The sequence below is a fragment of the Equus caballus genome, chromosome 29 (genome assembly GCF_041296265.1).
Source record: "Equus caballus isolate H_3958 breed thoroughbred chromosome 29, TB-T2T, whole genome shotgun sequence".
Lineage (NCBI taxonomy): Eukaryota > Metazoa > Chordata > Mammalia > Perissodactyla > Equidae > Equus > Equus caballus.
This window is the reverse complement of record NC_091712.1, coordinates 34,406,195-34,419,230: the sequence shown is the minus strand read 5'-3', so window position 1 is coordinate 34,419,230 and position 13,036 is coordinate 34,406,195. Positions and strand designations below refer to the sequence as shown.

Genomic DNA, 13,036 nt, shown 5'->3' with positions numbered 1-13,036 from the left:
ATCCATCTTAGCCTACTCGAACTACCACACACACACACACATACACACACAAACACTGCTGGACTTGGCCTTGTTTGTTTTAACCAACTTTTTTCACCCCTAAGCAATTCAGTGTAACTAAAAGATTCAAGCATAACTGATGTCAAAACAGATGGCTATAAATAGGCATAAGTATTAATATGTATTATCCATACTTTCATTCTGGACTTCTTTGCGATAGACATACTACTTTTGCTCACTCCATTCTAGCTCCACACCTAACATTTTACTTTTCCCTCCTGTGCCTGAATACCCAGGAATTTAAATGAAGAATGACTGCCCCACTCCTCAGAGGGCAGGAAAGCACCGCAATTCCTATCAGATATTACAGTGAATGCCTTTATGAAAACACCACCAAGTGTTCCACCACATAACGATATTTGTATACCAGTGCCAACAATAAGAATACTCTCCCCAGAAAAGGAAATATAACTCAATATATGTCAGAATAAAGGCAAAAAGGTTTATCAGTTGTTTTTTCTTAAATAACTTTTTTTTTTCTTAAAAAGACTCCCTCAAGTCCCCTCAGGCTTGTCCATCTTTCACCTTCCTCAGGTCTCTGTCACCACCCAGTGGACACCACGCTCAACTACAAGCCTTGCAGATGAATTGTCTCCGAAGGCATCACCAGTAAGAGACCTAACTCCAGGCAAGGGCCCTCAGTGCCCTCGCGTGAGCAGCATCCTACTTTACAGCAACACAACTATGTGCTCGACTCTTCCAACGGTTTCCAGTAAGAAATGCTGGCAGCTGTTGTCAGGAAAATTATGCTGGGAAAGGGTCGTCTTATTCCCCTCCAGAGCAAATATTAAGTCCAATCGAGCTTTAAAATATTGTTACAAAATTATTGACTTCAAACTTTATATCTGAAAAGTCAAATGGTTTTATTTCTGTTTAATGTACCATTAGGCAGAGGAATACACAATTCAAACATTATTATAGCTTTCAACAAGATGATCAAAAGAAATAGTTTGCTTTCTAAATTATAACTATAATAGTAAAAAAAAATTCAAAACATTATTGTAGTTAGATTCACAGGCTTGACTTTTTTCCTAGTAGATTAAACTTGAAAGATAAGGGAAGCAGAAAGAAGACAATTAAATACCTTTATCACTATAAACCTATGTAATGCCACATAAATTCAATAGATCTTTGTGAAATAATTTCTAAAATCTACACTTTGTGTTTCCTAGTTTCAATTCACATATGCATACATAAAAAATGTTGAATATGTGAGAGAAACATCAGTTTCTATTATATGAACAGACAAAAGTGAAAACCCTCATACTCTCAAAAAGTGGGACAGAGGGTTTTTTTAAATTAATATACAATAAAACTGACGTGTGTGTGTGTGTGTATGCAGTCAGGATACAAAACGGTTCCATCACCTCAAAAAATCACCTCGTACTAACCTTCTATAGACAGTAGGGTTTCACTATCTAAAAAACATATTATACCTTCATTTCTTCATTAAAAAATATTGACTGAATGCCTCCTGTATGCCAGGCACTGTCCTGGGTGCTGGTGATACAAAGACACGGTCACTGACCCCCAGGAACTCCCTGTCTAATGCAGACGTCAAAACAACACGAGTAGCGGAGCACTGCCTTGGTGAGGACGGAGGGAGGCAGGGGGACAGCTCTGGCGCAAAACACCAGCGACCAAATTCTGTGGGTTTGGGAGGTTGGGACTGGCTGAGAAAGGTTCAGGAAGGAGGCGATGCTTAAGCCAAGTCGTGAAAACTAAGCAGAATGAGTGAGGAAGAGACATCTGGAGAATTCTCTGGGGCATTCTTAGAGGAGAAGCATGTCCAAAGGCAAAGAAACGTGAGAGCAGGACACTTAGCATCGTGAACCATAAGCAGCACAGCCAGTTTAGTATAATGTACGGCACTGGCTTGGGAATCAGGCCTGGCTTCAACTGTCAGGCCAGTCACTCACCAGCTGCATGACCCTGGGCAAATACTTAACCTTGCAGACTAAGTTTCCTCATCTATAAGTTACTAACAATACTACTGATGGCAGAATGACCACGAAAGCTATTGAAAATGAACAAATGCTGTTTAATCTAAGAATTATGGCACTTCCAGGTAAGAAACAAATGAAAAGAATATAGGATTCCATCATGTTCAGAGATCTGTAAAGGTAAAAGGTAAAGGTAAAAGACCAAAGAAATGCAAAATCCAGTTCTCCTGGGTGTGAAGATGCAGACTTCCTAAAGGAGAAGGACAAATTAGGTAGCGTGCAGCTGGAATCTATGACATCTGGACTGCGTGACTAAGCCACCTGATGGGCATCCAACTGGCAAGAACAAAGAGTGGTTCAGCCTGAGAGTTGGGTCACAGACAAGAACTCAACTGAAGTCCTAGCTCATATTTCAACTGACTGAGAAAGGAGCCCCCCCCAAATTTATTTAAAAATACGTATTTTAATTCCTAAAGATCTAGAAGAACTGAGTACGGAAAAATCTAGGAGAATTAAACACGTGTCATTCATTCTGTTTTCAGCATTAAGGAATTTGTTCATATTTAGTATTTTACGTATTTACATCTAAGAGAATTTGGCCAAGTTGGCCTTTTCATGCCAATTAAAAATATGTAAACGAGTCATTGACTTGAACTTGTGATTTGAAACTTATAATAAACAGTATTGGAACATTTAAGAGACTTAAGGTTCCACACATTCTTACGTTTGAGTTATTTTAGAACTAGGGACGGTTTTGTTTTTAAACCAAAAAATTGAGATATTTAAAGGAAATTGGATATATTAAATTTATAAATGCAATTAAAAATGTTTGTAGGCGTTTATGTTTGTAAATGGAACCAAACACTAACTAAAGGCCCTTAAAAGAGAATGTAAAAATTTGCCACATTTAAAAACAGTCTACTAACTTTTGTAAGCTGAATTAAAAAACTTAAAGAATTAGGTTTCTGGATTTGTAACTTTAATAAACCAAATATTAACTTTAAAAACCTAAATAATCCTGTGCACCAAAAATTGTCCTTCTGGATATTTAAAAAGGAAAAAAATTTGTATCAATTAATATCTTACTCCAAAGGGCTACTGAAAAAAATTAAGCGATATGTGTATGTAAAGAAAGCATTTAACAAGGAGTCTATCATATAAGACTCAAAAGTTTGCTCCTATTATTACTATGATAACAGTGGCTGGGGAGGTGGGATGGACGAAGTAAGAAAACAAGCAGACTGGGAGAGTGCTGTGAATCAAACCACGGAGTGTGGATTTTCTCCCATAAGCACTGAAGCGCCCCTGAAGGGGTGGCCATTCCACAAGATCACTCTGCGGCGAGGACACGAGCACTGGAGTCAGGGCTTCCAGTGTAGATGATGCGGTTCTGACAGTGAGGTTGGAGAGGAAGGAAATGCCAGAGAGATAATAAGAATCAAAAGAAACACAGAACTTGGTGACCAAATGGATTGTAACTAAATGGCGTGCTAGCAAGCAGGGGCAGCAAAGAGAAGGAGATGTTGGATGACTAGGAGGATGAGTGAAAGTTCAACCTCCTACCATGATAGGAAATGGACAGGAGAAATGGGAAAACGTTTGGAGGGGGGGTGGGGAGTGAGACATGAAGTCTGAGGGATCTGAATGGTAGGCAGGTGAAGATGCCCATGTAAGGTATCAGCTAGAGAGGTCTGGAACTCAGAAGTTCCCAGGACAGAGATCTGGGATGGAGGTACAGAGTTGGAAGTCTTTGAGATGATTCCTGTAACTGCAGGAAATGATGAAATTGCCCAAGGACAGTGTGCAGAATAAAAAGGTAAAGGACACAATTAGACGGGTTATTGGAAACATGAGCTAAAGAAAAGGAACCAGTGAAGGAAAAACAGAAGGAATGGTTAGAGAGGTAGAGGTGGAGAAAGACTAAGACAGAGCAGTCTCTGGAAGTGGGCCTGAGAGAACTGCAACGCAACGCCCCAACAGCACTGCTGCGGACAAGCACAAACGAACACTGCCTTCCTATGCTGCAGTCAAAAAGTCTGACGTCATTACAGAAAACATGCAAAGGAGAAAACGCAATACTGAAGATAGGAAAGATTTTTCAGAGAGAAACACAATAAAAATTCTGAATTTCTCTAGGACAAAAGAGGACAGCTATCAAAGCTCAAAGCAACAAAATGCTTTCTTTCTTAAAAAGGTTCCTTGAGTTTCATATTTTCCGATACCTAAAATAAAGGTAGATATTAAAATGGTTCTCTTGGGGCTAGCCCGGTGGCACAGCAGTTAAGTGCGCACGTTCCGCAGGTTCTGCTTTGATGGCCCGGGGTTCGGTGGTTCGGATCCCAGGGGCAGACATGGCACCGCTTGGCACACCATGCTGTGGTAGGTGTCCCACATGTAAAGTAGAGGAAGATGGGTACAGATGTTAGCCCAGGGCCAGTCTTCCTCAGCGAAAAGGGAAGGATTGGCAGCAGTTAGCTCAGGGCTAATCTTCCTCAAAAAAAAAAAAGGCTCTCAATTTTCTAAGAAAATTTTTCTCTGCATTCTTCTTTATAGGTCATAAACTATATTGGGTCAAATTGGCAGTGATAGTGGATCCACATAGATTTTCTAACCAGAATGACTTCCCTAATTGACAAGCCTCTGCCAAATGGCTTCCTCTGACTAGAAGACAGCTGAGGAGGACAAGGGGATATTTCTCTCTCAAGATCGCCAGCCAATGGGTTATGCAAGAAACTATTTGAGTCAGTTTAACACTCCACTTGTCAACTAAAAGAACTTTTATTTAAACTGAGGTCTTCATTGTTTCTCACATTAAGAGATGGAGAGCTAAAACTTTGTAACTGCTTTATACATGTTTATTACTAGCAATGGCAGAAAAAAAGGGAATTATAGAATTAATCAATAAAACAGAAACAATATAAGACAGAACAGAAATGGCCAGAAATCAGATTAGCAACATAAAGGAAAGGCTTGATATACTTAAAATAAATGAAGACTAAACACACAAAAATGACATAAGACAGTGTCAGTAAATTAGGAATAGAAGAAAACATTTGTTGATAAAAGACATCTATAAAAAAGCTCTGCACATTTATGTAAATATACGTGTTTACACAAAAGTTTATATGTAAAAGCAAAGGAAACGGACTAGAAGAATATGCCCCAAACTGCTGACAGTAGTTACCTCTGAAGGAGAGAACGGGAGGACGTGAAGTAATGGGAAATCTTCATACTTCACTCAACACAGTTCAAAGATTATCTAGAGTGCTCATGACGATGTATTTGTGTGTTATTTGTGTAATAAAACTGAGGAACAGGGGATTTTTAGGATAAGAAGAGATGTCTTGCTGCACATAAAAGCAAGGAAGTATTCCAAGACTACTTTGAAGCGTTAGGTCAAAAGGACACAGGAATCAGTTTAACCGAGATGCCACTGGCCAAACCAAGAACAATGTGAGCACTAAAACAACAATAATTGTATCTGATGGAAACCTTCAGAATATATCAAATTCCATGGATTCACAGTGAGAAAGACAAAACAAAAGCTCATTTGCTGTCCCTGGAGATAATCAAGAACATCAGCTCCTAATTGTGAAAATTGGTAAAGAGAAAACAATTCAGCATCTATTCTGCCTTTTCAGTAGGAAATACATTTTAAGGTAACCAAGAAGCCCCTGTTGATCAACAAGGGAAAACTCTTTGTTACAGAAGAAACTCTGCTGATAAATGTTAAAGTAGTAATAAAATTAGAAAATGAAAGATTTGTTTAGGCAAGGACTATCAATGGAAGCTAAAACCATCAGGGGAAAGGTTAAAGGAAACCGGATATCTCTACAATGTCAAAACATTATGCCACAGATCATTTGTTAACTGAAAAGTTTTCGTAATTAAAAAAAAATCTTACTTTTAAAATAAAGAGATCTGGTTATCATCACCTTTTACCAGGGATCAAACTCAGTGTCACTAATAGTAATAAGACTCGTCACTATGTGCCTCCTGTTTAACCTGAATCTAATTAAACCTCTACCTCTAACTTCTAGCTTATAGAAAATACAGAGGCTGGGGGAATGGGTTAAACGACTCCAAAAAAGAAAAGTTGGACTACTCCAGAATGTGGGAAATTCCACAAGACAATATGACTGATCACTTCCACAAAGTGTCACTGAAAAGAGAGAAAAGTAAGAGGCAGGGGTAGGAAGTGAGGAAAAGGAAGAGGCTGCTGCACATTAAGAGACAAGCAGCATATCAAACAAATACAAAGTGTGGCAGTGTAGTCTTTGGTTAAATTCTGGGTGAGAAAAACAGTCTAAGGCAATTTTGGGTACAACTGGAAAATTTTTAATATGGAACTGGTATTATATAACATTTGGGAATTATATTGTTAATTTTGTTAGGTTTGATAACGGCATTATGATTAGCCATTAGGATACAACATTAACCCACAAAAGTCAGTTGTATGTCTATACAGGAACAATGAGCAATCAGAAAAGGAAATTACAAATAATTCCATTTATAATAGCATCAAAGAGAATAAAATACTTAGAAATTAACCAAAGAGGTGAAAGATTTGTTCAATGAAAACTACAAAACGCTGCTGAAAGAAATTAGAGAAAAGTAAATGGAAACACATCTCATGTTCGTGAATTGGAAGACAATACTGTTCAGATATCAATACTACTCAAAGTGACCTATAGGTCACAGAATTAAAGCAATCACTATCAAAACTCCAATAACATTTTTTGCAGAAATAGAAAAACCCATCTTAAAACTCACATGGAATCTGAAGGGACCCCGAATAACTAAAACAATCTTGAAAAGCTCCAGGACTCACATTTACTGATTTCGAAACTTACTACAAAGCTACAGTAATCAAAACAGTGTGGTACTGGCATGAAGACATCCACTTTAAGACCAACGCAATAGAATAGAGAGCCCAGAAGAATATCCTCACATATATGGTCAAATGCTATTTGACAAGGGTACCAAGACCATTCAATGGGGAAAAAAGTGTCTTTTCAACAAATGATGCTGGGAAAAAATGGTTATCCACGTGAAAAAGAATGAAGTTGGACCCTTACCTAACACCATAAACAAAAATTAACTCAAAATAGGTGAAAGATCTAAATGTAAGTCACAAAACTATAAAACTCTTAGAAGAAAACATAAGGCAAGAGCTTTATGATGTTGGCAATGATTTCTTGGATATGACACCAAAGGCACAGGCAACAAAAGAAAAAACAAATTGGGCTTAACGAAAATTTTAAAATTTTGTCCATCAAAAGATAGTATCAATGAGCAAAAAAGGCAACCCATAGAATGGAAGAAAATATTTACAAATCATATATCTGATAAGGGATTAATATTTAGAATATAGAGAGAACGCCTAAAACTCAACAACAAAAAGACAACCCAACTCAAAAATGGGCAAAGGGCTTGAACATACATTTCTTCAAAGAAGATATACAGATGGCCAATAAGCACATGAAAAATGGTCAATGCTACTAATCATTAAGCACATGCAAATCAAAACTACAATAAGGGCCAGCTGCATTATTAAGTGGTTAAGTTCGATGTGCTCCACTTCAGCAGTCTGGGTTCAGTTCCCAGGCGCAGACCTACACCACTCCTCTGTCAGTAGCCATGCTGTCACAGCAGCTCACATACAAAAAGAGGAAGACTGGCAACAGATGATAGCTCAGGGCAAACCTTTCTCAGCAAAAACAAAACAAAACAACTACAATGAGAAATTTCCTCACACTGATCAGGATGGTTACTATAAAAAAAACAAAACAGAAAATAACAAGTGTTGGCAAGGATGTGGAGCAACTGTACACTTGCTTGCACACTGTTTGTGGAAATGTAAAAGGGTGCAGCTGCTGTGGAAAAGAGTACAGCAGTTCCTCAAAACGTTAAAACTAGAATGACGGCATGACCCAGCAATTCCATCTCTGGGTATATCCCCAAAAGAATTAAAAGCGAGGTCTTGAAGAGATATTTGTACACTCATGTTCATAGCAGCATTATTTAACAATAGCTAAAAGATGGAAACATCTCAAGTGTCGATCTACAGATGAATGAATAAGCAAAATGTGGTTTATACACACAATGGAACGTTATTCAGCCTTAAAAAGGAAGGAGAAACTGACATATGCTACAACATGGATGAACTTTGAGGACATTATGCTAAGTGAAATATGCCAATCACAAAAAGACCCGTACTGCATGATCCCACTTCTATGAGCTACTTAGAGTGTCAAAATCAGAGAGGGCAGAATGGTGGCTGCCAGGGGCTGAGGGAGGGGAATGGAGACTTCTTGACTGACGGGTATAAAGTTTCCATTTCACAAAATGAACAGAGTTGTGGAGATGGGAGGTAGTAATGGTTTACAAAATCATGAATGTGTTTCATACCACTGAACTGTACACTTAAAAATGGTTAAGATGGTAAATTTTACATTATGTGTATTTTACCAGAAAAAAAAAATACCAAAAGTTTTCCTAACCAGTTAGAAAAAAATGGAAGGAAAGATTCAACTTATAATAAGAAAGATAAAACTACCTACAGGAGTGGGGGTTGGGATGGGTGGGTAAGAAATGTGTAACAGTCATATGAAGAAGATGAATTCTACTGGGGGACATTAAAACAAACTTGAACCACTGAAAAGCAAAAGCTTGTACTTAGAAAAACCCATTCTTTTAAATATCGTTTTTCTCTCAATAATCTTTAAATTCAATGCAATGTCAATTAAAATACTAGTGGATTCTTTTTTTGGTAACTTGACAAAATAATCCAAAATGAGGGGAAATTAGCTCTATTAGATATTAAAATTGTTTGTAACTAGAAAAGTAGAGATCACTGGAATAGAATAAAATGCCAAGATTTAGATGTAGACATTTTGGGGGAGTTTATTACATGATAATGACAGGATTTCAAATCTCAAGAGGCTGTTAAGCCACATGCCTAGTCATTTGGAATACAAGCAAAGCTGAGTTCTTACCTCTCTCTTCCCTTAAACACAAAGTAATTCTAGATGGGCTAAAGATTTAAGCATAAAAAATAAAAACATAAAAGCTCTAAGAGAAAATATAGATAATGCAAAATTTTTCATTCAGCATGTGGAAAATTCTATATACAAAACACAAAAGTGAGACACCATAAAGAAAAAGACTGATTAAAATTTTTTAAATCCTATATGAAAAGTATCTACAACATATATAATAAACCGGCCAACACCCTCGTGCTTCTGGTATTACTTATCTATCCCTCTCCCTTTACCCCCCACCCCACTCTCCATGCCCATTCTACTATTTCCTAGTAAAAAGATCTCACGAACCACTGCTACTAAGTTACTTCATATGTAAAATGCAGATGAGTTTTCCTAACTTTTTTCTGAGTTATTTTTAGGGATTAAAATGAGATGGTGCAGGTAGGAGGTGACACATAGTCAGCAGTGAATAAATAACTGCTGCTAGTTAGACGCTAAATCATCCTTGTGCATACACAAGTTTTAATATTTTATCCCCATGTTTAAATAGTTCTACTATATAGTACATATTTTTTCTCCATTTGTGTCTTTTACTAAAATTTGTCTTAAATTCTTTTTAAAAGCAGGCAAGATATTAAAAAATAAATGTTAATGGAGCAAGAATACAGTAGGCACTGCTGTTCCACATGCATTCCTTGTTACAGGAAAGAATTAGTAGAAAATAGACATTATTATACTGAACAAGCAAGGGTTGAGCTCACTTAGCGAAGGGGGTGGTTTCACACAGCTACTCCCACACTCAATTATTGCTGGGACGGGTTTGTTTTCCAGTGAATCTTGATGATGGAGAACAAACCTTGGAGAAACACTGATTAGACCCCACACAAGCAAATAACTAAAAGCACAGCATCTTGGTTTTTACCAAAGGGAAAAAGATGTGTTTTCTATGAATGTACGCCTACTTGTTGTTCTGGACACACATGTCCAAGAAGACATCAAAGTACGTGCCACACAGACTGGGAAATGCTACATCCAGCTGTACCTGAGGTACAAACAGCTGGTCTCAGTTACTTTCATCTCTCCTGCACCACCTTCCACTTCCCAACTCCCTTACCACACCCATCCACTGCAACAAAGGTAAGAAAGGAAAAGGGCAAAAAACATACTTTTCTCGGGAAATCATACATTGTCAAGTAACATCTGGTCAAAACTCTTAAAAGTTACTCCTACTGTGACCTTTCTACATTTTCTTTTTTCTTCCCTCTCATCCTACCATTGCTCTGATCCTTCCCCATTTATCCTGTACCCAGATCTGCTATTACCACATTCACACTCTACATGTAATCACTTGTATGAATTCTGTCTTTCCTGTGTACACCTGACAACAAGAAGCACGTTTATCTTTTCAGTTGTTAAACCCCTTCTTGCACAGCGCCTAACAGAGAATCTAATAGGAGGTGCTGGAAGATATTTTAAAATAAATGAATAAAATATATTATCTACGCTGCAACATACTGCAAAGAGCACTGGATTAGTGGTCAGAAAACTTGGACGCTGGTGTCAATAGTACTATCTACTGCTTCTGTAGCTTCACATTTAAGCACTGAAGTATCAGTTTCCTCCTATAAAATTGGACCTTTACTTTGCATATGGTTTTACAAAATGAGATGATGAAAATAAAACATACTTAATGTTATGCTAGTTTAAAGCGCTAGCCATGGTTACTTCTGTTGAACGATGTTATTAGTCAAGCAGCTTTCTAAATTTAAATAGGGATGGCACAGTTATTCCATTAGGAGAGGCGGATTTCATTAATGTAGGTAGATTTAATTAGTTTATTTGCTTTTTCTTAAAATAATAAAGGCATAAGCAGCTGGTAAGATACTGATTTATATCATTACAAGTATGTACAATACTTATGTTTTGAAACAGAAATGGCCCATGTTAATCGCGCTGTGTTTTCCAACGTCAATTATGATTTAGATGTAAAGTGGTTGGATATTTCTTACCAGGCTCTGGAAGGTCTAATTTCGCCCGCTTTAGTTCTGCCATAGAAATCTGAAGTTGCTCTATTACAAAGTCATCTTCAAAGAAAAAATCCTTTGCCAGGGTCTCCTGAAGAAATTCTACAAGTTCTTCCATAGACAATTTCATTAGATGTTCTAAGAAAGGATGAGAGAAATAAAAATGCTAAGTCATTTTTAAATTTTGAGTTTGTGAAATTAGTTTTAGTGAAAAAATTCAAATTACAGATACAAAGCAGAAAGTAAAAATCAGCTGAGTTCCCACTAGTTACTGCCCTACAAGCAGATGTGTGCACCCATGTATCAATTTAAAAAATAAATCCTATTTTCCATGTTAGTCACCTCCTTGTTTTTTCCCCACTCAATAATGCATATCGCTGATATCTCTACTTCAACAAATATGACTTTACACCATCATTATTAATAACTGTATAAGAGTCCATTGTAAGTATGCACTACAATTTACTTAAGTCTTCTAATACTGGATATCTAGGTTGTTACTAATTTTTTTTACTATTTAAAACCACTGTGTGATGAATCTCTAGTAATAACGTCTCTAAATATTGTTAAGGCAATCAGGAAGAAAACAAGAAAAACATCTTGGGAGCTTCAGCTCACTATCGGTTAAGGTGCCCAGGCAGTTTCTGAACTTCATCTAAGTCCTTGGACTTTGTCTTCCTAACCAGGAAAAAAAACACAGCAGCGGACAGATTCTTTTTCCACAGCTTATTTAGTCTGATGATACAGTAGGATATAAAGTATTCGTTACACTTAAAGCTTATTTACAAAAGGGGAAGAAACTTTTCACTTGTCAAAATTAATCAAAAGTCATATAAATAAAACATAATTTAAGAGGGGGAACAGAACCATGGAGAAATATAACATCATGTTTCCACTTTGTCACTGTTTAGGGAACATTAAACCATTAAGCATATATCTTTATAAAAAGTATACTCTTGTTCTTTATCTTGGTCAATTCATAATCCAGAAGAGGGGGGAAAGGGAGCGGAAGGGGGTAGGGGGAGGGGAGAGGGGAAGGGGGGGAGAGAGAGACAGAGAGAGAGAGAGATACAGAGAGAGAGAGAGAGAGACAGAGAGAGAGAGAGAGATAGAAGGAGGGCGGAGGGAGGGAGGGAGAGGGAAGGAGAGAGATTGATTGATTCCCTGTGGTTACATGACAGACCCTAAGTCCTGGGAGATGATTCATAGTCAAATGTTTTGTATTTGGAGCTCTGCTTTGTGTGTTGGGGGAGTAAGGACTGGGTGTAAGAGAAATGAACCACAAGACTTCTGAGTCCTTTTCTTTCAGAGTAAACAATACAAATGTGATTTTAAAGGGAGTTTTCATTTCTATCTCAAGTTTGGATAAGCTCAAGTCCATGCTTTTCAAGTAAGCAATCAAACAATCTTATATTAAAGTACCTGACAGGTACTCAGAACAATGCCAAGCACAGCAGGGAGAAAAACTGCAAAACATGTCCCCAGTGACTCAATTAACTTCTCATTTAGCTGAGAAGCTGAACAGACGAGTCACTCAAGAACAACAGAAGAGAGTAATCAGTGAATGTGAAACGGCATTGTATGACCCAGATTTGAAGTGCTATACGAAGTCCCAAAGCTTTCAACGATTCTCTTCTCCATATAGTTACAAGAGGAGTTACTATGAGGAGTTGTAATTTTAATGGGTGAACTGAGACTTTATGATGAATAAAGTTCTTCATATTCGTGAAGAAAAAAACCTCTTATTTCTTGACTTTTAGAGTAAGGCACAGCACATCAAATTTACAGAGCCCTTGAAATACGACAGCTGGAGACTTTTTAAAGGCTTGTTGCATTTAGGCGATGAGAGACATTGACCGTACTTGCCCCAGAGGCCACAATGCTGTCAAGCAGAGAGAGGAGCTGGAGGTTGCCCATCTCTGGTCTACAGCTTGGAGCTGGATGCTTTCTTCCGGATGAAGGAAACAGTAATGGAAAATGTGCTCTCTAGACCTTTTAACTAAGGGGGCTAGTTTCTTTGGTC

The 13,036-nt window shown here is 37.6% G+C and overlaps 1 protein-coding gene across 15 annotated transcripts in view; it reads right to left on the bottom strand.

The window, feature by feature from the left end:
• The window catches only part of USP6NL (USP6 N-terminal like), a 256,318-nt gene that overhangs the window by 10,978 nt on the left and 232,304 nt on the right, over nt 1-13,036 (bottom strand). For all 15 annotated transcript variants that reach the window (XM_070255365.1, XM_070255360.1, XM_070255362.1 and 12 more), the window contains one exon: nt 10,999-11,151. In XM_070255365.1, coding sequence (XP_070111466.1) covers nt 10,999-11,151 — 153 coding nt within the window. The remainder of the gene's footprint in view (nt 1-10,998; nt 11,152-13,036) is intronic.